At 42.7% G+C, this 25,798-nt stretch overlaps 1 protein-coding gene across 11 annotated transcripts in view; it reads right to left on the bottom strand.

The window, feature by feature from the left end:
- The window catches only part of AREL1 (apoptosis resistant E3 ubiquitin protein ligase 1), a 57,576-nt gene that overhangs the window by 19,635 nt on the left and 12,143 nt on the right, over positions 1 to 25,798 (bottom strand). For 4 of the 11 annotated variants that reach the window (XR_001446347.3, XR_003730900.2, XM_015144114.3 and 1 more), the window contains exons 2-8: positions 16,528 to 16,815; positions 10,452 to 10,512; positions 9,305 to 9,531; positions 8,133 to 8,370; positions 1,373 to 1,542; positions 927 to 1,107; positions 496 to 743 (exon numbers count right to left, since the gene is read on the bottom strand). Coding sequence is in view for 7 of the 11 variants with exons in the window: in XM_015144114.3 (XP_014999600.1) it covers positions 496 to 743; positions 927 to 1,107; positions 1,373 to 1,542; positions 8,133 to 8,370; positions 9,305 to 9,531; positions 10,452 to 10,467 (1,080 nt within the window). In the remaining 4 variants the exon portion in view is untranslated. 11 annotated transcript variants of the gene reach the window in all.

A 25,798-nucleotide genomic window follows, 5' to 3' on the forward strand; every position in this document is an offset into this window, starting at 1 on the left:
TAGTCCAAATTAAGGCTAGATTTTTAAATGAAGAATGGTACACAGCAAAGTGTTCTGAAGTAGAACAGAATTATAACTCAGTTTTGGTTATGAGATTAAAGAGATGTAATGGGATGTTGCACAGAGTCTCATTTTTATGAGGACTGAATGAGAAACTAACACAAAGTGCTTCTTAGCTCAGGGGCTTGGGAAATTCACCTTCTTTCCTCTGCCAAAATGTATTTACTCCAATCCTGTAGCCTGATAGTGACATCCATTTACTGTGGTTTCATGAATCACAGAATAAAAGATCAAATTGTTTTGACACAGCACAAGCAGCCAACAGTAATTTTTATGCTAGCAAGAAATTTTTAACGGTTGAAAATAGCTTTCTATACAACTAGTTAACAATCTTGCCCTGATTCTCAGACTGTTACTTTGTGTTTTCTGCTACCAAATACCAATTACACACAGGTTCAAGCAGGGGGATTTTATGTCAAGAATGGAAGTTCCAACCTTTGGTGACACATAGCAGTACACCTTCTTCGGCTTCTTCACCTTCTCAGGGGTGTGGCACTCAGAGGGCGAGTCTTCATCTTCCTCGTCAACAGCAGTGGACGGCCGGCGCTGGGAAGAGGTCATGTGCATGGGTGGCAGGTGCCATGGAGTGCTGCTACAGTTGGTAGCATTATAAAGATAAGCCTCAAAGTAAATGCTCACACCTGAAGTGGACACATTGCGTTCGACGATGTTCTTCTCATCCTCTGAAGTATAATAGGGAGTAGAAGTCAGGGGAGAAAAAAATTACCTATCACTAGGCTTTCACTCCACAGGACAAGCCAAATATGGCCCAAATATCAAATGTTTGTGAGGTCAGACAAAAGAGTGCAGACAGGCAAAGAAGTGGCTGAAGAACAGCACTAAATCATACTTTTCTTTCAACTTACCACTTAGGACAATAATGTCAAATTCGCCATTATTGATTGGCTGATTTTGGTATGAAATGCAGGCATGGAAGCAGCCTCGAGAATGCAGGGTGAGTCGCAAGAACACCTGGAAAGTCTGCCTGTTGGATGTCACTGACTTCTCAAATGAGACACCAGTACTCTCTTCTTCTTGAGGGCCGAGCTATAGGAAGACAACAGAGCATCACTTAACATACAGTATCTTCCCCGTTTACAAGGCACTTTACTCTTTACAAAGAGCTTTCCTATCTACGATCTAATCTAAATCACAAAATTACTAATGAGACAGGTATTGTCAGATGAAGATACAGACGGCACAGAAGTCAGGGAGAAGGAAACAGAGATGGAAGTGAATTAGAAGGTGTGAGAATGACAGAGAAAGCAGCCAGCTCTCTCTAGCACACAGATAAAGAAGGGAGGCTGCTTACCTCATGAATGGACAAGGTGTAATTGTGCTCATCTCTCAAGGACATGGAATTGTTGGTGGGATTATCATACTCATCTCGGGGTACTATTTGAAGAGTGTGCGGCTGCCCACAGGTCAATACAAGAGTAGAAAAGTGGCACACAATTTTGGTCTTAGAAGGAACCACCATTCCTGGAACAAAGATAATGGAATCTAACATTTAAAGGTGCTCTTCAGGGCACAAAGATCTACTCAGTGGGTCCTAGAAAGCTAGGTTTCCTCCCAATTCCTAGGGATAAGTAACACTACCAAGAGGAAGAGAGGCCAGGTGCAGTGGCTCACACCTGCAATCCCAGCACTTTGGGAGGCCAAAGCCAGAGAATCCCTTAAGGATCCCTTAAGAAGTTCAAGACCAGCCTGAGCAACATAGCGAGACTGTCTCTACAAAAAATAAAAATTAGCCGGGCGTTCATGTAGTAGCTGGTTCATGCCTGTGTCCCAGCTACTCAGGAGGCTAAGGCAAGAGGATCACTTTAGCCCAGGAGGTAAAGGCTACAGTGAGCTGTGACCACACCATTGCATTCTAGCCCCTGTGTGACAAAGGAAGACCCTGTCTCTTTTTTTTTTTTTTGAGACGGAGTCATGCTCTGTTGCCCAAGCTGTAATGCAGTGGCATGATCTCGGCTCACTGCAACCTCCGCCTATCAGGTTCAAGCGATTCTCCTGCCTTGGCTGAATAGCTGGGACTACAGGCACCTGCCACCACACCCAGCTAATTTTTGTATGTTTTAGTAGAGACAGGGTTTCGGCATATTGGCCAGGCTGGTCTCAGACTCCTGACCTTGTAATCTGCCTGCCTCAGCCTCCCAAAGTGCTGGGACTACAGGCGTGAGCCACTGTGCCAGGCAACCCTGTCTCCTTATTTAAAAAAAAAAAAAAAAGAAAAGAGGAAAAAACAGAACTAGAGAAATTCAAATGAATTTGGCGGCTCATTTTTACAAATTCTTAACCACTGCAAACCCTAAGCAAAATGAAAAAACCTTGGAAGAAATAAAACAAAACAAAAAAACCAACAAACAACTAAACAAATGGAGACATGTTTATGGAAGATCCAACACAGTACAGATGTCAATTTTCCCCAAATTGATACATAGTTTTAACACAATTCTTATTAAAATTCTAGCAAGATTATTTATAGATTTAGTTAAGATTATTCTAAAATTTAAATGGAAAGGCAAAGGAACTAGAATAGCTAAAACAATTTTGAAAAAGAAGAATAAAGTGGAGTCAGCTTACCAATTTCAAGACTTATTATAAGAGCTACAGTAATCAGGCTGTGCGACTTGGCTCACACCTGTAATCCCAACACTTTGGAAGGCCAAAGCAGGGAGATCACTTGCGTCCAGGAGTTCGAGACCACCCTGGGCAACATAGTGAGACCCTATCTCTACAAAAAAGATAAAAAATTAGCTAAGCGTGGTGGTACATGCCTGCAGTTCCAGCTACTCAGGAGGCTGAGGCGGGAGGATTGCTTGAACCCAGGAAGCCAAGGCTGCAGTGAATCATGATCGCACCACTGCACTCAGCCTGGGTGACAGAGTGAGACCCTGTCTCAAAAAAAAAAAAAAAAAGAAGAGAGAGCTACAGTAATCACGATTCTGTGGTACTGGCGGAGGGATAGGTACATAGATTAATGAAATAAGCCTCCACAAATATGTCCAACTGCTTTTTGATAAAGGTACGAAAGCAATGTAAATAGAAGAAAGATCACCTTTTCAACAAATGATGCTGGAGTAAATAGACATGCATAAGCAAAAAAATAAAAAATAAAAAAAGGACCTTGACCCAAGTCTCACATATTAACATTAACTAAAAATAGATCATGACCCTAAATACAAAATTTCAAACTGTAAAAACTTTTGGGGGAAAAAAAAAAAAGAGAGAGAGAGAGGATCTGGGACCAAAGATTTCTTAGACGCTAACAGTTTGACCATAAAAGAAAAAAAATGGATACACTGGATTTCTTTCTTTCTTTTTTGAGATAGGGTCTCACTTTGTTGACCAGGCTGGAGTGTAGTGGCATGATCACAGCTCACTGCAGCCTCAATCTCCTGGGCTTAAGCTATCCTCCCATCTCCCTGCTCCAACCTACTCCCCAGTAGCTGGGACTACAGGTGCACGCCACCACTCCCAGCTAATTTATAAATTGTTTATAGAGATGAGGTCTCACTATGTTGCCCAGGCTGGTCTTGAACTCCTGGGCTCAAGTGATTCTCCTACCTTAGAAAGTGGATTTCATCAAAATTGAAAACATGTGCTCTGTGAATGACTCTGTTAAGGGAATAAGAAGAAAAGCTCAGCCTGGGCAACATGGCGAAGCCCCATCTCTACAAAAAAATACAAAAATGACCCAGGTGTGGTGGCACGTGCCATAGTCCCAGCAACTTGGGACGCTGAGGTGGGAGATCACCTAAGCCCGGAGAGGTCAAGGCTGCAGTGAGCCGTGACTGTGCTACTGCACTCCAGCATGGGTTACAGAGTGATACCCCGCCTCCAAAAAGAAAGAAAGAAAAGCTACAAATGGGGAGAAAATATTTGCAGACCATATATTTAACAAAGGACTAGCATATAGAATATATACGGAACTCTCAAAAGTCAACAGTAAAAAACCAAAATGGGCCAGGCACAGTGGCTCATGCCCGTAATCCCAGCACTGCGGGAGGCCAAGGCGGATGGATCACCTGAGGTCAGGAGTTTGAGACCAGCCTGGCCAACAGGGCAAAACCCCATCTCTACTAAAAATAGAAAAAATTAGCCGGGCATGATAGCAGATGCCTGTAATCCCAGCTACTTGGGAGGCTGAGGCAGGAGAATTGCTTGAACCTGGGAGGCAGAGGTTGCAGTGAGCTCAGATTGTGCCATTGCACTCCAGCTTGGGTGTCAGAACGAGACTCCATCTCAAAAAAAAAGAAAAGAAAAATAAATAAATAATAATAATAATCCCATTAGATAATGGGCAAAAGGACCAGTGTGGTGGCTCACGCCTGTAATCCCAGCACTTTGCAGGGCCAAGGGGGTGGATCGCTTGAGCTCAGGAGTTCGAGACCCACCTGGCCAACATGGCAAAACCCTGTCTCTACAAAATATACAAAACTTAGCCGGGAGTGGTGGTGTGTGCCTGTAATCCCAGCTACCCAGGAGGTTGACAAAGGAGAATTGCCTGAACCCAGGAAGAGCAGGCTGCAGTGAGCCAAGGTAGCACCACTGCACTCCAGCCTGGGCAACAGAGCAAGGCTGTCTTAAAAAAAAAAAAAGAAGGAAATGAAATGAAATGAAAGGGAAGGGGAGGTGAGGGGAGGGGAGGAGAGGAAAAGAAAATGGACAAAAGACATGAAGAGACGTTTCACCAAAGAGGATACACAGATGACAGGCACACGAAAAGATTTTCAACAGCATTAACTATTTAAGAAATGCAAATTAAAAGCACAATGAGATACCACTACACACTTATCACAATGGCTAAAATAAAAAATGATGACAGTATTAAATGTTAGCAAGGATGTGAAAAAAACTGGATCATTCATACATTGCTAGTGGGAATGTAAAATGCTACAGCCACTCTGGAAAAGAATGTGGCAATTTAAAAGAAACTAAGCATACAACTGCAATACATCTCAGCTACTGCATACTAGAGAAATGAAAACTTACGTTCACATGAAACCTGTAGATGAATATTTATAGCAGCTTTATTCATAATAGCCCCCAAATGGAAACAACCCAGATATCCTTTAACAGGTGAATAGTTAAACAAAGGGGTACATTCAGACCACAGACTATAGGTAGAGTATCCCTAATCCAAAAACCAGAAATCCAAAATGCTCCAAAATCCAAAACATTTTGCATACCCACACGATACTCAAAGGAAATGCTCACTGAAGCATTTAGGGTTTCAGATTTTTGGATTAGGGATGCTGAAGGGGTAAATAAGTATACTGCCAATATTCCAAAACCCCCAAAAATCTGAAATCCAAGACACTTCTAGGCAGGCACAGTGGCTCATGCCTGTAATCCCAGCACCGTGGGAGGCCGAGGCAGGAGGATCGCTTGAGGCCAGGAGTTAGGAAACCAGCTTGGTTAACATAATGAGACTCTCTCTCTACAGAACAAAAAATCAAAAAATTAACCGAGCGCGGTGGTGCACACTCGTAGTCCCAGCTACTTGGGAGGCTGAGGTGGAAGGAGCCCAGCAGGTCAAGGCTACAGAGAGCCATGATCCTGCCACTGCATTCCAGCCTGGGTGACAGAGCAAGGCCCTGTCTCAAAAACTACAAAACATGCCTGGGTGACAGAGCAAGGCCCTGTCTCAAAAACTACAAAACATTCCTATACCATGTTTGGAGAGAAAAAAACCACAAAACCACACTTCTGGTCCCAAGCATTTTGGATGAAGAATACTCAACCTGTACTACTCAGCAGTAAAAAGGAACCAACTGGCCGGGCGCAGTGGCTCAAGCCTGTAATCCCAGCACTTTGGAAGGCTGAGACAGGCAAATCACGAGGTCAGGAGATGAGACCATCCTGGCTAACACGGTAAAACCCCGCCTCTACTAAAAAATACAAAAAACTAGCCGGGCGAGGTGGCGGGCGCCTGTAGTCCCAGCTACTCAGGAGGCTGAGGCAGGAGAATGGCGTAAAACCCAGGAGGCGGAGCTTGCAGTGAGCTGAGATCCGGCCAGTGCACTCTAGCCTGGGCGACACAGCGAGACTCCATCTCAAAAAAAAAAAAAGGAACCAACTACTGATACACTCAGTAACCTGGATGAATCTCCGGAAAATTATGCTGAGTGAGGAAAAGTCAACTCCAACAGGTTATATACTATATGATTTTAGTTATACAATATTCTTCAAATGACAAAATTATAGAAATGGGGAATAGATTCATGAGTTGCCAGAGGTTAAGAAACAGGTTGGCAGCGGGTGGGGCAGAGGGGCAGGCACGGTGGCTCATGCTTGTAATTCCAGCACTATGGGAGGCCAAGGCGAGCGGTACATGAGGTCAGGAGATCGAGACCATCCTGGCCAACATGGTGAAATCCTGTCTCTACTAAAAATACAAAAATTAGCTGGGCGTGGTGGCACGTGCATGTAATCCCAGCTACTCAGGGTGAGGCAGGAGAATCCGTTGAACCAGGGAATCAGAGGTTGCAGTGAGCCAAGACTGCGCCACTGCACTCCAGCCTGGTGACACAGCAAGACTTCGTCAAAAAAAAAAAAAGACACAAACAAACAGGTTGGGAGGGGATGGGTGTGGCTGTAAAAGGGCAACATGAGGGATCCTTTTGAGGATGGAAATGTTCTGTACCTTGGCTGTATCAATGTCAATACCCTGGCTGTTATATTGTACTAGTAGTTTTGGAAGATGTTACCATTGCAGGAAACTGGGAAAATGGTATACCAGATCTCTGAGTTATTTCTTACAAATGCATATGAATATACAATTATCAAAATATAAAAAGTTTAATTTTTTAAAGAGGGCTGGTACATATAAGGATATGAGCTGTTCTCCACTCGTGGCAAGGAGGTGGGTGATGATAATTCATGTGAAAAGGAGTCTCTGAGTGAGGCACTTAAGCAAAGGAGAGGATACACGCAGAAAGAGATGGCTTGGGAGCCATTTTGCCCAGAGCCTTACTCTGCTATCAGAGAAAGAAAACTGAGGACTAGTTAAGCAAAGATACACAAATCTTAAGGCCCCACTCAGTAAGGTTTCACTTCAAAAGTTACCTAGGGACCCCAGGTCCTATTATTTCTGTGGATACCACAGCCCTTAGCCCTTAAGAACTAACCAAACTAATGACTCAGCAATTTTACTCCAGAGTAATAAAAACATGTCAACACAAAAACACAACACAAATGTTCACAGCAGCATTGCCTACAGTACCCAAAAGTAGAAACAACTCGACCACCAACCGATGAAAAGATAAATAAAATGCAGCATATACACACAACGGAATATTATTTGTCAATAAAAAGAAATGAAGTACAGATTCACACTACAGCATGACTGAAACTGGTTTAGATATTTGTACCCTCCAAACTGCATGCTGAAATGTGATTCCCAATGTTGGAGGTGGGGCCTGGTGGGAGGTGATGGGGTCATAGGGGAGGATCCCTCATGAATGGCTTGGTCTCCTCCTCATGGTAATGAATAAGCTCTTGTTCTGAGTTCATGCAAAATCTGTTTGTTTAGAAAAGCCCAGCACCTCCTCCCTCTCTCTCTTGCTCCCTCTCTCACCATGTGACACTCCTGCTCCCGCTTCGCCTTCCACCATGAGTAGACACTTCGCAAGGCCTCACCAGAAGCAGATGCTGGTGCTACGCTTTTTGTACAGCTTGCAGAACCATGAGCCAAATAAACCTCTTTTCTTTATAAATTACCCAGTCTCAGGTATTTCTTTACAGCAAGACAAAAGCAGCCAAACACAGTAGGCAAATCGACAGAGACAGTAGATGAGTGGCTGCCTAGGTCTGGGGGATTTGGGGAGAAAGTGACTACTAATATGTATGGGGTTTCTTTCTGAGGTTATGAAAATACTCTAAAATCAACTGTGAAGATGGCTCCATTTAAAGAACCATTAAACTGTATACTTTAAAAGGATGAATTTTATGGCATGTTAATTAAATCTCAATAAAGGTATTATTTTTAAAAAGGAAAGATGGGATGGAAGGAGTGAGAGAGAGGGAAGGAGACAAAGGGAAAAAGAAAGGAAAAAAGAACCTACCAGGTTGAAAAATTTTGTAGTAGGGACTGTATGCCACATTTAATCCGCCAAGCTTCACTGTGATTTCATAACGCCCAGCCTTGCGCACAGTGAAGGCCACTTTTACCACATTGGAATTGGGCTCCTGAAGGACTTCCTGGGTCACTGGAATTTCCACTGCTAGCTCGACATGAGAGATGTGAACTCTTAGTCCCACAGGCCGATGTGCAGGGAAAGGCTGCCCGTTCTTATAGAATAACTGCCATGGAAAGAAGGACACCCGTTAGCAAGCAGAGGAAAAAAACATTTCCTGTGTAGAGTGAGTGGGGAGAGAGGAAGTAGCTGGCAGAGATCACACTGGTAAATCCCAATACCTACCCTGTTCCTCACAGTCCTGCTCACAAAAACACAGAGAGAAATAAATCCCATCAATACTCCAAAGAAAACCATTAAGTCATGAGCAAATTCTTAACCTGTTCAGAGGACAAGGGTAGAATTTACCATGAAATCAAGAAAATGTGCATTTTAACTTGCCACTTCTGAACCACCAATGCTGCCTCCTTGGTCTTATCATCCCTTTATATTATCAATGCTAACCCAAATTTAAAGGTAAGTTAGCCGGCAGCACTGGCAATGAGTGAACTAAAGCGTTACCAGACAAAGGTAGGAGGGGTTCAGGCTCTCAAGCCAAGCTTAATGCTACTGTGAAGAAGTCAATGCAAGAGTTGGGAAATTTTTTCTGTAAAGTGCCAGAGAATAAATGTTTTGGCTTTGTGGGCTGTACACAACTACTCAACTGTCATAACTACTCAGGTGTGAAAACAGCCATAGTCAATACATGATGAATGGGTATGGCTGTGTTCCAAGACAAATGTATTTAAAGAAACTGAAGGTAGGCCTGATTTGCTAACCCAAAGAGTAAGTACTATTACTTATTCTTTTCTGTAATATTTTTATTTTGAAAAGGTAACATTAAGGCTTATACTTCTTCAAAGCTAAGGACCTATTAAATCAAAATGACAGAGAAATTTGTGACTCTTCCGATAGCAGCAATTCACTAGTTCCTGGAAGGGGTTGAAAAACAAGAGAAAATGTTAACATTCCAGGCCAGCACCTGGTAGTGTTGAACTGGGCTCTGGAAAGCAAGTTACTCAGAAACCCCAATGGGTATGGAGACAGAAACATTCCCTTACATGCACTCGGAAGGCCATGCTGTGGCCCACCTCATAGGGGTCCTTCCAATCCCAGGAGACTTTGCAAGACCGGGGATCCAGGTAATTTCCTCGCACGTAGTCATAAATAGTCCGGTCTCCTCGGCGCTCGCGGTCCTCATTCTGGAGGAAGCTGACTACACGTGCGGCAAGCTCAAAGAGGAACTTAATTGTGAAGAAGAATGCAACCACAGACACTGTGATTCCACCTATGCAAAAGAGAGAACACACAAACCGCCTGCCAGTTACACATTACAGCTTTTCATTAAGGAACAGGCCAACCATTTCTCAAAAATTAAAGGAAGTCAGGATGAGACTGTAAGGCTGCCAAAGAAACACTGCACTGGGTACTACCTCTGTGGATAAGAAAGGAACTTCTACACCAGGGGTCAGCAACTACAGTCCTCAGGCCAAAGTCCACCCACTGCTTATTTCGGTAAATAAAGTTCCATTGGGATATAGCCACACCCATCATTTATAAGTTGTCTATGGCTACTTTTGCCCCACACTGGCAGAGTTGAGTTATTGAAATGAGCCTTTGGAACCAAAAATATTTACTCTCTGGCCTTTTATAGAAAAAGTTTGCAAACTCTTGCTCTATACGAGCTGCATATAATGTCCGCCCTGCTCCCCACTTTCCTGCACTTGCTGGGCCCCCCACAGAAGCAGTAAAAAGGATGTGCCTTTGGTTTCCACCATTTCTTTCTTAAAATAATGCATTATTTGGGAGCCCTCCCCTCCCTTGTGTGCTTGGCAAAAGTGTTCCCCAATCCCCACCAGAGTTAGCAGTTCCCTTTTCTGGGCTCCTTTAAACTCCTGCACATTCATCTGGTATAACTTTCCTCCTCCTTGACCATTTCTCTTTATGTTATGAATGAGTACTCCTTGAAGGCAGATTTTCATCTTATTCAACTTTAGACTCCACAGTAAACAGTGTCTGGCATTGACTATAATTGCTCAATAAACCCAAATAAATGAATTCCAATGCCAACTCTGTGAAGGTACATTCTGGCATGACTAGAAATATTTCCAGCTCCATTTTCAAAGGGAAAGGAATAGGCAGAAAAGGAAAAAGAACCCAAGCAACCTTAACAAAAATACAATAGAGAGAGTTCTTTCCATAACGTACCAATAACGTAAAACATCAGGTCCCTTCAATGCCAACAGACAGCCGAGGATCACAGCTGCAGCTGTTAAAAGAAAACTTGTTTAGTTTTTTTTCTCCAACTCTGCCTTGTAGCTATCTCACAGTAAGACAGAGTGTATGGCGTGAGCCAGACAACTCTCTCGAGTCTAGAGCCTTACTATTCCTGTCCTCTTTCTAGCTTGACAGGTGCCCTATAATATATTTCAGAGAAACAAACAGAGACTGCATCATTCCCCTTGGAGACTTCCAATCTACTGGCCACTCTAGGAATACCACAAACAGCCACTTGCTTTATTGCTAATTTCAAAATGCAGTAACATGGCCTTCATCTTCTTAGATCCATAGTTCCCAAGACAGTTTCCCTCCCTCATGCAAAGTGGGGCTAATTAACCCATGCAAAGAGGAGAATGGAGTCACTTTCCCCTTATGTTTGCCTTCTGGAAGTAATTCAGCTATGTAGAAATAGCTACATAAAATGTAGAATTTTTTTTTTAAAGCAAGTATCATTATCATCATGTTGGCATTATGTAATTAAAATGAACTCTGGGTCATCCCAATAATAAACAGTGGGTCTGAAAGGGAAGTCATTTATGCTGTTACCAATCAGGCAAACTAATGGGCCCTCTGGAAGATGAGCTCAGCAGAAAGACCAAGGAGAGGAACAAAAGGAGACTGTACTTCTCATCCTTAGTCATGCCTGTCAAGGTAGGAGTTTGAGGGAAGACTTTCACTGTTGTTAAACTTGTTTCCAGAATAACACTTCAATCTTAATTACTCATTTGATCATTTGAACCAATGAAAGTACTGCCAAGGAAAAACGCAATGTATGCTAACGTTCATATCTTATCACTGAGTCTGACCTTAGCACAGGTTGTATATTCTATTTTACAACGCACTGAATTCACTCTTTCTTTTCAAGTCAGTATACACTAAGGCTGTCAATGTTTCTTCACCTAGCACCTTTTATCAGCACTAGAATATTACGTAGAGACAAGACAGCTAAAAATTTCTAGGTTCAGATCTGGGAGGGACCAAAACAATTTTTTTTTCAGGGTATGTTTTTACATCTGATTGTGTTCGCTTAGTTCCTCTGATAACAATATATCCAGTGGAACCCACAGAGAATAGGTAATTTGAGGAATGACTGTCAAAAGTTTCATAGAAATCCTACTTAGAGTGATTATCTAAAGTCCTACTAGAAAAGAAATCCACACGGGAACATTAGAATTGTCACATGGATTAAGGTGCTCCCAAACGGGTCTATTACAGACAATATAAAGAGCCAAAATTTGGGATCATAACTACTGAACCTCCTTCCCAAACAAGTATCTCATCTCTTGGGACCCTATGGTGAATTAGCTGGGGACCCAACAGCTATCATCTCAAAAAGCTGCTACCATCTCTCAAAAAGCATCTGTCTGCATCTTACAGGATGCACTAGATGACTTGGTGGGACCAAAACTGGCAGTTTAACTGCCTTAAATACTTCCTCAGCAGGATGCCATTCAATCAGACCCTAGATGTGAAACTTCTGGTCCTCAGGGAAGTTACAGCACTCAGCAAAGAAATGATGTATATATATGTGGCTGGTGTTACAGATTTGGTCTTCTTAGAGGAATAAAAGCAGTGCTAAATGTATGGCTTGAGTCATGAGGGCTGGAAAAATTCCCCCCTACTATCTCTGACAACTATAACAACCCTTTCTGTGAAAGACAGCTGACATGCAGTAATTTAGAAGCCTAGAGAACAATCCCAGGACGGCAAACTGTGTGACCTATCTAGGCTTCAGAATCTCACTGCTGTAAAAAGAGTTGACATTTAATAATTTATATGGTATCATCCCCTTTAGTATGATATGATTTCAATGCAACTCCCCACAGCAATCAAAGATCTAGTCAAACAGCATAACAAATAGTATAAGATAGAGGATAAGGGGACAGACTCTAGAGTTAGGTTACCTGGCTTCAAATCTATGCCCCACCATTCATAATGTGACCCTGGACAAGTCATTCAATCTTTGTAAAGGGGTGCCAGTTTCCTTATATATACCTCATAGGGTGCTGTGAGGATTAAATGAGTTAACACATACAAGCAGCCTATAGTAGTGCCTGGCACACAGTGAGTTCTCAAAGTTTTAATGATTATTACAATTATTATCAATAGTAGCACCAGTATCACTACTCCTTTACTTCAAAGCTGATAGGAAACTCCTCTCTACTGGCCCACACTTTCTTCAAAGAGAAATGCATCTGAACTCCAAAAGGCATGGCTTCTATTACTGTCCCTAAACAGTCTGCATGGGAGTTCTTTATACTATTCTAATTATAAGACTAAAAAATTTTACAATAAAAGGTTAAAAACTCATCCTAAAATAATTCGTCCAACAAATACTGAGTACTTAATATGTGTGGTATAGGGGGAACAAAGTAGAACACGAGAGCCACAGTCCAGTTATCATGAAGCTGGCAGTAATGAGCTTTACCTTGTGGAGTCCTCGGCCATTTTTCCCTTGTCACTTATTTCTCAATCAAATCATCACTATTGATTTTCAAGATCACCTAAACCTTCTCCAATAAGTCAACTCTACATTTCTGCCCCACCTCTCTTCATCATTTAAAATTCAACACACCAATTACTACTTTTTCCCCAAACAACTTTCTTCTTGAAACCTCCTCATGACCAGGGAGTTAGCTCTATCAATTCCTCACTCACTGATACTAACTTTACAAATGTCCCACTGCTCTACAACGGCTCTCAAACCACTCCCCACCCCCACAGTATTTACCCACCTCCCAGTTTCACCCATGGTCACATTCTGAATTTGCCTTCGTTCTACATTTTCCCCCTTTCTGGTTCTTCCTGAATTCTCTTGAAAGCCCTTCTATTTTTTTCTTTTTTTTTTTTGAGACAGAGTCTTGCTCTGTTGCCCAGGCTGGAGTGCAGTGTAACAATCTCGGCTCTCCGCAACCTCCACCTCCCGGGTTCAAGCAATTCTCCTGCCTCAGCCTCCCGAGTAGCTGGGATTACAGGTGCTTGCCACCATGCTCGGCTAATTTTTTGTAATTTTTTTTTTTTTTTAGTAGAGACGGGGTTTCAACATGTCAGCCAGGCTGGTCTTGAACTCCTGACCTCAAGTGATCTACCTGCCTTGGCTTCCCAAAGTGCTGGGATTACAAGCGTGAGTCATCACGTCCAGCCAGCCTTCTCCACTTTTGTCACTTAAATCACTTTTATTCCAGATTTTACCTCTGTTCTGAAGCATTTTCTGGAAGCATGTTCTCCTGTCGGGGGCTCTCTCTGCCCTGTATCTACTGCTATCCCTACCCCACACTATTCTCTTTGGCCTCAGTTGCTACAATACCTCGTTATTCATCCTATGATCTATCCAAATTAGATCCTTTACACTTTTACATACAGCTCTGAAATGTCTCCTCTCCATTCCTTTTGAAAACTCATCTCCTCTGCCTAGAATATCCTCTTCCCTTTTATTCCCTACACATGGAACATCTCCTGATCCTAAGGTCTAGGAAAAAATCCACTTTCTCCAAAATCTTCCCTAATACTAAATTTAGAAATTCCTTTCCTCTTGTGAATTTCCATAGAACATTGTTTTTATTTATCTTATAGCACTTTTATTCTTTTTTTTTTTTTTTTTTTTGGGACGGAGTTTCACTCTTGTTGCCCAGGCTGGAGTGCAATGGCACCATCTCGGCTCACTGCAACCTCTGCCTCCAAGGTTCAAGCGATTCTCCTGCCTCAGCCTCCCAAGTACCTGGGATTACAGGCATGCACTACCACGCCCAGCTAATTTTGTATTTTTAGTAGAGATGGGGTTTCTCCATGTTGGTCAGGCTGGTCTCAAACTCCTGACCTCAGGTGATCCGCCCACCTTAGCCTCCCAAAGTGCTGGGATTACAGGTGTGAGCCATCATGCTCGGCCTAGCACTTTTATTCTTTTAGTCTCGTTTTTTCATTTTAGAGTGGTTATGAGTAGTCTTAAAAATCCTCCAGGCTGGGCATGGTGGCTCATGTCTGTAATCCCAGCACTTTGGGAGGCTAAGGCGGGAAGATCACTTGAGCTCAGGAGTTTGAGACCAGTGGGACCTCATCTCTACTAAAATTTGAAAACAAATTAGCTGGGCATACTAGTGCACACCTATATCCAGCTACTGGAGGCAGGGAGGGGGCTTGAGGCAGGAGGATTTCTTGAGCCCAGGAGGTTGAGGCTGCAGTGAGCCCTGGTGGCACCACTGCACTCCAACCTGGGCAACAGAGTGAGACCCTGTCTCCAAAAAAAATGCTCCAAAGAAACCAACATAATTGCATATAGTAACTTCAATAAATATGAATAAGATCAAATGTCTGTCCTTTTCTTTGTCCAGAATGCCTAAGGATCAGGAATTTTCCAGATGGGATCTTCCTTGTAGACAGAGCTTGAAAGGATTTCTCTAATTAACAGTGTACTCACTTGAGCCGTTTATAAGTTCCTCAACCTAAAAGTTGCCAATTTAATTCAGTTCAACGAGCAGGTATCAAATGCCCACCACTGGGGTTGCAGATTCCCATGCATGGTATTTTTCTACAGCAGTTTCTACGGCACCCTTTACTTTTTGCTATTCATATTTTTCTGTATGAAATTATTTTGGAACTTTCCCAAGTCTAATTCCAGCACAAACAAGTATATAAGGCTCTACTGTACTATTTCATCCAATTGTTATGAGTATTTTGTGTGTTTTCAAGTTCCTCTCTTTAGTGTCCTTGACCTTTATAAATATGGCATACTGTGATACTTTAAGCTAGAAGAAAAATGTGACAGTAGTAAATTAACAACTTTCTATCTGCTTATCGAGTCACATATCACAGGCCGAACATTGCCTTCAGTGCTTTACATATGTTAGCCTAAGTAACTGTCACCACAACAACTTGGTAAGATGAATACTATCATTCTCGTTTTATGGATTTTTTTTTTTTAAGCTGGGCTTAAAGTTGCTGAATATCTCACATTGGGATAAGTGACAGAGTTGAGATTCAAGCCTGGCTGGAAAGCCTAACAGGGCATGGTGGCTCATACCTGTAATCCCAGCACTTTGGGAAGCCAAGGCAGGAGGATCACTTGAGCTCAAGAGTTCGGAACCAGCCTGAGCAACATGGCAAAACCCCGTCTCTACAAAAAATACAAATAAAAAATTAGTCAGGATGTCATAGTGCACGCCTGTAGTCCCAGCTACTTGGGAGGCTGAGGCGGGAGGACTGCTTGAGACCAGGAGGTCAAGGCTGCAGTGAGCCATGATTGTGCTACAGAACTCCAGCCTGGAGACAGAGAAAGACCCAGTCTCCAAAAAAAAAAAAAAAAAAAAAAAGCAAAAGCCTGTGTCTAACTCTGAAGCTCAATGCTCTTAACCTCTACAGTGAATCATGAAAAAGAATAAAGTCATAAGGATAGTGAAGTATTTGGGGAAAAAAAGATTTACGAAAACAGGTAAAACAAAGTATGAGAAACACTATCCAATCTTACTGTGAGGAATCTCAAAGCAAAGCTAAAATTAGAAAGATAAACTCTTATGGCTCTTTTTTTAATCTTTTGAAATATAAATAAAGCATGACAAAGAAAAGTGGAATGCAATGCCAATTCTCTAGTGCAGAAATATCACTTGCTTACGAAGGATCCTGGTCTGGTTGCTTAATACTATAGCATTTTGGCTCACATTACCTACAAAAGGGGAAAAAGACTTGAAAATATCTGTCTCAAGGGACTGTTAGAAAGTTGATTAACATACATATTTTAAAATCCTCTGCTTTTTCGGAGCATAAAGATTTTTAATTACAATAGCAACTAAATTTTAGCCCTAACATTGAATATCAGTTGTGAAAAAGTCGTTTCCCAAAAATGGAGAACTGGTTTCTTCATATTTAAAAATGCTCTGCTGGGGACAAAGTCAATTCTCACTGCAATTGTATACTTCAACAGCTATCCCTTGCTGAAAAGGCTTAGGAACTGCTCACTGGATCCATGTTCTACATCCCAATAACTAAAGCTCAACTCAGTCTATTACCTTACCTTTAAACGAGGGCCCATGTTCTGAGAACCAAGTAGAGCACTCCTATTCACCAAGGCAGGTCACTTTTGGCCCCTTTCACCTTGTCTTCCAACTTCCACATGAAAGAAAAACGCCGCAAGGTCAACAGAAAGGGTCTATCCATCAGACTTTGTCACAGTAACCAGGTCAGTGTTTCTGGGATGAACTGGATGAATTCCAGGGTAGAGAAATACAGCCCAAGAATATATCATTCCTGGACTTCTCTCTAGTGCAGGGTACAATCGGCTGCCAAAGGATGCCCCAGGATCCTGTCCAAAAAAGAAAATAGGGTTAGTTGGAACAGGTTTTTATTTGCGAAAAAGATTCCCCAGAAAAAAAACAAAGAGAAGGTACAACAGGCAGTGGAAATCGAGACACTAAAAATAACCAAGAATTAGTAAACTCTGACCAAGCATTCTCAATTAAAACTCCACACAGTTTCCTTGAGGCCTCTGACTCCACAAGAAAAGTCAACTGGCAACCTCACTGTCTATAACTATTTCTTCAGCTGAGAAGTGCCAGAGCTTCTTTCAGTTCAGTGTCCCCAAATACTTCCCTATCCTTATGACTTTATTCTTTTCCATGATTCAGCATAGAGGTTAAGAGCACTGAGCTTCAGAATTAGACAAAGGTTTTGGTTTTTTTGACAGGGTCTTTCTCCGTCACCCAGGTTGGAGTGCAGTGGCATGATTACAGCTCACTACAGCCTTGACCTCCTGGGCTCAAGTGATCCTCCCGCCTCAGCCTCCCAAGTAGCTGGGACTACAGGCATGCACTACCACACCTGGCTAATTTTTTATTTGTATTTTTTGTAGAGACGGGGTTTTGCCATGTTGCTCAGGCTGGTCTCTAACTCCTGAGCTCAAGAGATCCTCCTGCCTTGGCCTCCCAAAGTGCTGGGATTACAGGTGTAAGTCCATTCTTCAGTAGAAGCAAACTAGGCCACAGACTTAAAGAGTAACCTTCAGCACAACCACATACCCAGTTTGAATATAATGGGGCTGCAGCACAGGGTCTGGAGCAACCACAAAGACAAGTGAGATGAAAGCACAGACAGAACTGGGTTACGGAGGGCCTTATATGCCATGATAAGGAATTGAGACAATATTCAGCTGGAAAGGAGAAACCTCCAAAGAGCTTTAAAGCCCAATCTATCAGCCTATGCAGTCTGCTCCCTTCGTGCCCACATATGCATTTCCAAGACATGCTTAAATAAAGTTGATTTTATATTTAAAACAGTAAAACCTGCTACTACGAGTCAGGGGAAAATCTGTGAACTTTCAAAATAAAGTCACTAAATAAAGTGCAGTGAAGTCAGTTTATAACTCTCAAAGATATTCATGAACCAAAAATGTAGCAGAAAGGGGGTTTATGGCAATGCATACACAAACAGCCATCATAAGACAAATGAGAAGAGACTACTAATTAGTAAATGTAGAGACAGTCTTACCATATGGCAGGAACTGTTCTCAGTACTTCATACACACAAACTCACAGATACAATTATCCCTATTTTAACACAGATACAATTATCCCTATTTTACAGATGAGGAAACTGGGACACAAAAAGGTTAAAGTCCTTTTCCAGGAAAACACACAGTGAGTAGTAGAGCTGAGTCAAACTCAGACAACCCGGACCCAGGATCCATGCTTTTAATGACTACCTTACTGCCTCTCTACTATGGGAAACTAAGGAAGAAAGCACAAAATGCTAAAAGAACAGAATGAGTGAAGACTAGCAAATGAAATTAAGTTGGCAAACTTTTATCTTTAAAAATAAATAAGTATATGTATCTAGTTTAAAATACGGCAACATGGCCGGGCACGGTAGTTCACGCCTGTAATCCCAGCACTTTGGGAGGCCAAGGCAGGCGGATAAGCCCAAGAGTTCAAGACCAGCCTGGGCAACATAACAAAACCCCATCTCTACAAAAAATACAAAAATTAGCCAGGCATGGTGGCAGGCACCTGTGGTCCCAGCTACTTGCAGGCTGAGGTCGGGGTTGGCTTGAGCCCAGGAGGCAGAGGTTGTAGTGAGCCGAGATCATGCCACTGCACTCCAGCCTGGGCAACAGAGCCAGACCCAGTCTCAAAATAAATAAATAAATAAATAAATAACGCCAACAGACTTGCCAAGTACAAGAGCCAAAACCTGGGTCAACTGGCAACTGGAACCAGCTTAAAGGATCCACAAACAACAGACTATATACATAAGCTGTAAGAGATCCCTATGTAGAATACTATATGAGGAATTTTTAAATGACACTTTTAGGGAATAAACAACATAGGGAAATGCTCACAAACAAAATGTTAAATAAAAAAGCAGGCACAAAACTGTTTATGTAGCACAAGCCCACATTTAGAAATATAACATTACATAAAGAAGACTGAAAGGAAAAATAGAAAAATATTAATAGTGATCATTTCTTGGTATATGGAATTATAAATAATTTTTATTTTCTACCTGTATTGTACCTTTCAGTGTTTTTCAAATTCTTAATGTTGCAAGGACATGTAAAAAGTTTCTATTTCTGGAGAACACATTTTTGAGGGGGACTGATTTTCTTTAAATAAGCAAGAGAATGGGCAAGTTATCCTTTTTGAAATAAGAAAATGGTACAAAGAAATTAAGATAACAGATTGTCCATCCTGGCTAACACAGTGAAACCCTGTCTCTACTAAAAAATACAAAAAAAAAACTAGCCGGGCGAGGTGGCGGGCGCCTGTAGTCCCAGCTACTCGGGAGGCTGAGGCAGGAGAATGGCGTAAACCCGGGAGGCGGAGCTTGCAGTGAGCTGAGATCCGGTCACTGCACTCCAGCCTGGGCGACAGAGCAAGACTCCGTCTCAAAAAAAAAAAAAAAAAAGATAACAGATTGTACTGAACTTTTGTTTTTTTTTTTTGAGATAGAGTCTCGTTCTGTTGCCCAGGCTGCAGTGCAGTGGCATGATCTTGGCTCACCGCCTCACTACAACCTCCACCTCCTGGGTTCAAGCTATTCTCCTGCCTCAGCCTCCCTAGTAGCTGGGACTACAGGTGCGCACTACTATGTCCGGCTAGTTTTGTATTTTTGGTAGAGACAGGGTTTCACCATGTTGGCCAGGCTGGTCTTGAACTCCTGACCACAGGTGATTTGCCCACCTCAGCTTCCCAAAGTGCTAGGATTACAGGCATGAGCCACCACACCCGGCCTGAACTTTTATTTCTATTCACTATGATCTTAGTAGGTTTCCAACCCTGTAATCAGCTATTTGATTATTAAATCAAATAACTCCTAGTTCTAATGTAAGCTTTACTGTCCCTACCATGAGCTACCATGCTCACCCCAATGATTCAGCATCTCTACTGAGCTTCAAAACTCAACTCAAGCACTCCCCCTTCTCTGGTCCTGCTCCAAGGCCTCTCTGAGGACTCTACCCACACCAGATAGAATCAACCACTTCCTCCTTTGTGGTACTTCTCTGCTGAAGATACTTCTGTAATAGCATTTATTAGTCTGTATTGAAATTATTTGTTTATATAGCAGTCCTCCTAATAGATTGTGGACTCCCCAAGGAACACTGACCAGGTCATATCATTGCCTCCCCATGGCTAGTATGGTGTTCAGCCCTGCTATTTCAGAGTCTACTTTCACAAGATCCCCAGGTGAGTCCTATGCATGCTGAAGTTTGAGAAACATGGTTTAGACTCTAGAGCAGTCAGTATGAGAAGGGGCTCAACATTCTGTATCTCTAACAGGTTCACAGGTAATGCTGATGCTGCTGGTCTCCTAGACCACACTTTCACACATGCCCCTGTTGTCCTAGCTACTCGGAAGCTAAGGCAGAAGGATCTCCTAAGCCCAGAAGTTTGAGGCTGCCACGAGCTGTGATCACACACACACAGAGAGAGAGAAAGCGAGCCATGAAAAACATGATATAAAATTCCATTTCAAAATTTTGGTGCATACAGAGCTAGTGGCAGCACACAGAAGTTCTGATATCACCTACTGATGTCCACCAAATGACAAGACAAAAGAAAGATGTTTGCTTTGTAAGATGCAATCTCCAGCATTCTCCACAGAGAAGCACCAGCTATGAGTCCGGGGACATGAACTTAAAAAAACAAATCATCCAATTATCAAAAAGCGCATAGGTTAGGGTGGTCTAACTAAGCAGGTTCCAAGAATATATCAGACACTTTGGATTATTAGTTTACATTTACTATGGCTTAATTCCACTCTTGGTTTATACTCCCCAACCCTAAATCCCACCATAAAAGATTACCCTCCTCCATCAAGTTTATACTCTTGAGATATTTATACAGTTGTCTATTTCTGCTATCGTGGTTTAGACAAGTTATACGGTTTTCATTTATACTTTCTTCATCCGTCAGCCCCTCTAGTCTCTTAATCATCCTGTGGGTCTTCTGTGAACTCTCTCCAGCTGGTCCCCAACAATCCAGTAATGAGGTGCCTCCAAATGACTGCGGCCTTCCAGGGACAGCCTCATTAGTCAGAACAGGATGAACTCACTCTCCTCAGTTCTATGACATAATACTCCTGAGTAGGCAATCCCCCAAATCACAGAAATCTAATGTGCCACCATATTAGACTGTACCCCATTCTATAACTCCCAGATGTGGACATCGGGGCATGCTAGAATGTGCTAGAAGCCAGAGGATAAATGACACATGTTCCCACGGCATCTATTTCACTAAAGGATGAGTGACTGGGGAGAGAAAAAAAAGTTCACGCTAAATCAAACTCATAGATAATAAAATAGAATGCAATATTTGCATGAATTTCTAAAGATAAAACATGGGTATGTTGAATATATTAATGGATATTCTGAACTTGAAGCAGAAAGGCTGCTTGGGGCTCGGCTCCTAGCACCAAGGAGTTAACATGTCCTTTACCACTAGAGGTAATTGAGCCAAAACCCTCACTCAACTTCTGATCTACTGTGCATTACCACTCATCCCATATACTTACATTTTAAATGATATTTTTCTGCTATGTTTCCCCATCCTGGATATCTATATTTTCTCTTTGCCTAAAATCATTTGCTGCAGGAACACATGTCATTTATCGTCTGGCTTCTAGAACATTCTTGCATGCCCTGATGCCCAAATCTGGGAGGCATGAAATGGGGTTACAGTCTAATTGACTCTATAATTCACAGACTACCAACATCTATAGGTTCCTCTGCATCGTTCATTCTTCATTCATTTCACAATTCTTGAGCATTTGCTATATGTTGGGCTGTGTGCTAAAAGCTAAAGTCACAAGGATAAATAAGACAGGGTGCTTTCTTAACCTCAATGAACTTGGTTCACCACGGGAGAAGGACAATGCAATGTTGCAAGTGCCATAAAAGAGGAATAAGCAAAGTATGGAGGGCAGAGGAAGGAGAGGTAACTGCATGTGCAAGTGGAAAAGCAGAGACAACAGAGCTGATTACTTAAGGATGAGTAAGCAGGCTGGGCATGGTGGTTCATACCTGTAATCCCAGCACTTTGGAGGCTGAGGTGGGAGGATGGCTTGCGCCCAGGAGTTCAAGACTAATCTGGGTAACATAGTGAGATCCCATCTCTAAAAAAAAAAAAAAAAAAAAAAAAAAGGCTGTGTGTAGTGGTATGCACCTATGGTCCCAGCTACTCAGGAGACTGAGGTGGGAGGATCATTTGAGCCCAGGAGGCTGAGGCTGCAGTGAGCCCTGATTGCTCCACTACACTTCTGCCCAGGTGAAGAGCAAGACCCTGTCTCCAAAGAAAAGCAAAGTGTTTAGAAAGACCACCTGGGGCTAAACTAGGATGACTACCATGTAGTGGTTAAGAGCATGAATCTTACTACTGAATGATCTTAGACAAGTTACAGCAGGTCCTCAAACAACATCAGTTTCATTCAACACTGTTTTCTTATAATTTTGAGGAGTAAAAAAATTGACTCCTGGCAGGCACTAATGTGTGGAGTTCACACATTCTCTGTGTGGGTTTTCTCTGGATACTTGGATTTCCTCCCACATCCCAAAGATGTGCACTTCAAAGTTAACTGGCATGTCTACAGTGTCCCAGTCTAAGTGAGGGTGAGGGGGGTGTGTGTGTGTGTGTGTGTGTGTGTGTGTGTGTGTGTGAGAGAGAGAGAGAACACGAGCAAGAGAGAGCCAGAGCCCTGCAATAGAATGGCGTCCCATCCAGCGTTGGTTCCCAACTTGCACCCTAAGCCCTGGCCACCCTCAACCATGGACTGGAATAATTGGGTAAATGTTACAATTATCTAACTTGATTTTATCAATCTTTCTTATACATACTGCTCTCATTTATTTCAATATGTATATTATGTTCTGCTCTTTATTTAAAATAGTTTGGTGATATTTTTGTGACCAGAAATATGCCATAGGAACTTAATTCTTGTTTATATCAATTAGCCTATGGTAAGACTGGTTTCAATATACATCATTTTGTTTGAAGTAGAAGTTTCCAAGAACCTATCGACATCAAGTGAGGACTTGCTGTACTTAAACTTCTCTTCAGTTGCCTCATATGTAAAATGGAGATGCACCGAGAAAAGGAAGGAATCCAGCTGCTCCTGGAGAACAAGACTTGGAGAATAAGGACAAGGAGAATTGGTTGAGACTGAAACTTTACACCCAGGTGACATGGAGTGCCTTGGGGGACAAGGCTCTATGCACAGACCAGGCTGCTGGGTTGCCAGGTTATGAGGGTGGTTTGTGCCAGGCCACAACAGCCCAACCCACAGTAAGTGAAGAAGATGGCTTGAATCTACCTGAAGGACTCACTGGTTTTCCAGAGAGATTCCATGTGGAAATAACCATGGAAACAATCCAAAATAATGGATTTTCCAGTGTTCTCTCAAAGATGACGATAACAAGAATCAACCTTTATTGAGAACTTACTATGTGCCAAGCACTGAAGTGCTTCATCTATATTATCTCATTTAACCCTCACATCAACCATATGAGGAAAGCATACTTTATCCATATTTTACAGATTAGGAAACAGAGGCACAGGAAGCTAAAATAACTTGCCTATAGCCATCCAGTTTATAAGTGAAGGAGTCAAGCAATGTGATTCCAGAGCTTACACTCTCTCTTTACTCTTAACTGGGAATACTGATGTATCAAAAAGAACTTCCAGAAGGGCAGAAAAAATATATTATTCTTGGGATAGGAAGAATTAAGCTCAGAAATATTTAATTTGAAATTTTAGCCGGGTGTGGTGGCTCACACCTGTAATTCCAGCACTTTGGGAGGCCGAGGCGGGCGGATCACAAGCTCAGGAAATCAAGACCATCCTGGCTAACATGGCGAAACCCTGTCTCGACTAAAAAAAAAAATTAGCCAGGCGTGGTGGCGGGCACCTGTATTCCCAGCTACTAGGGAGGCTAAGGCAGGAGAATTGGTTGAAACCAGGAGGCAGAGGTTGCAGTGAGCCGAGATCATGCCATTGCACTCCAGCCTGGGCAACAGAGCGAGGGTCCTTCTCAGAAAAAAAAAAAAAAGGAATATGACTTCATTTTGACTTTAAGCAACAAAAAACAAAAGACGTTTTTTAACCAAGAGAGAAAAAGGATCACACATTTTAAATGAAGAAACTCTGGGGACAATGTGAAAGGGGGACAGGCCCATTAATGAACTACTGGTTCAATGGAGTAGCTACACACTGGCCACAATACAGACAGGGTCCAACGTAGACCCTCATTAGTCACATTGGTTGAGGGTGGCCAGGGCCTAGGGTACAAGTTGGGAACCAACCCTGGATGGGTTGCTCTCCTGCTTTATGCTCTCAGAAGCAACAGGATCAAAGACCTGTGAGGTCAAACGGATAAAGGAGAGGAAGAAGCCAAGGACAAAGGCAAATTTTCTATTGTTGGGAGCCTGGATAAATGAAGGAGAATTAAGAAGGCAAAGCAAACATGAAAGAAAAGATGTATTAGTCCATTTTCATGCTGCTGATAAAGACATACCAGAGACTAGGTAATTTATAAAGAAAAAGAGGTTTAATGGACCCACAGCTCCATGTGGCTGGGGAGGCCTCACAATCACGGTGGAAGGTGAAAGGCATGTCTTACATGGTGGCAGGCAAGAGAGAATGAGAGCCAAGCAAAAAGAGAAACCCCTTATAAAATCATCAGATCTTGTGAGACTTATTCACTACCACAAGAACAGTATGGGGGAAACTGTCTCTGTGATTCAATTATCTCCCACTGGATCCCTCCCATAACACATGAGAATTATGGGAACTATAATTCAAGATAAGATTTGGATGGGGACACAGCTAAACCATATCATCCCACCCCGGCCCCTCCCAAATCTCATGTCCTCACATTTCAAAACCAATCATGCCTTCCCAACAGTCCTCCAACTCATTTCAGTATTAACTCAAAGTTCACAATCCAAAGTCTCATCTGAGACAAGGTAAGTCCCTTCCACCTATGACCCTGTAAAATCAAAATCAAGTTAGTTACTTTCTAGATACAATGGGACTACAGGCAATGGGTAAATATACCTGTTCCAAATGGGAGAAACTGGCCAAAACAAAGGGGCTACAGGGCCCATGCAAGTCCAAAATACAGCAGCGCAGTCAAATCTCAAAGCTCCAAAATGATCTCCTTTGACTCCATGTCTCACATCCAGGTCACGCTGATGCAAGAGGTGGGTTCCCATGGTCTGGGGCAGCTCCACCCCTGTGGCTTTGCAGGGTACAGCCTCCTCTGCAGCCGCTTTCACGGGCTAGTATTGAGTGTCTGAGGCTTTTCCAGGCACATGGTGCAAGCTGTCAGTGAATCTACCACTCTGGGGTCTGGAAGACGGTGGCCCTCTTCTTACAGCTCCACAAGACAGTGCCGCAGGGACTCTGTGTGGGAGCTTCAACCCCACATTGCCCTCCCACATTGCCCTCGCAGAGGTTCTCCATGAGGGTCCTGCCCCATAGCTGACTTCTGCCCGAACATTCAGGAGTTTCCATACATCCTCTGAAATCCAGGTGGAGGTTCTCAAACCTCAATTCTTGACTTCTGTGCACCCACAGGCTCAACATCATGTGTAAGCTGCCAAGGCTTAGGGCTTGCACCTTCTGAAGCGACGGCCCAAGCTGTACCTTGGCTCCTTTTAGCCACAGCTGGAGCAACTGGGGCACAGGGCACCAAGTCCCCTATACTGCACACAGCAGGGGGGACCTGGGCCCAGCCTTCGAAACCATTTTTTCCTCCTGGGCCTCCAGGTCTGTGATGGGAGTGGCTGCTGTGAAAAC

The sequence above is a fragment of the Macaca mulatta genome, chromosome 7 (assembly GCF_049350105.2).
Source record: "Macaca mulatta isolate MMU2019108-1 chromosome 7, T2T-MMU8v2.0, whole genome shotgun sequence".
NCBI classification, from domain to species: Eukaryota; Metazoa; Chordata; class Mammalia; order Primates; family Cercopithecidae; genus Macaca; species Macaca mulatta.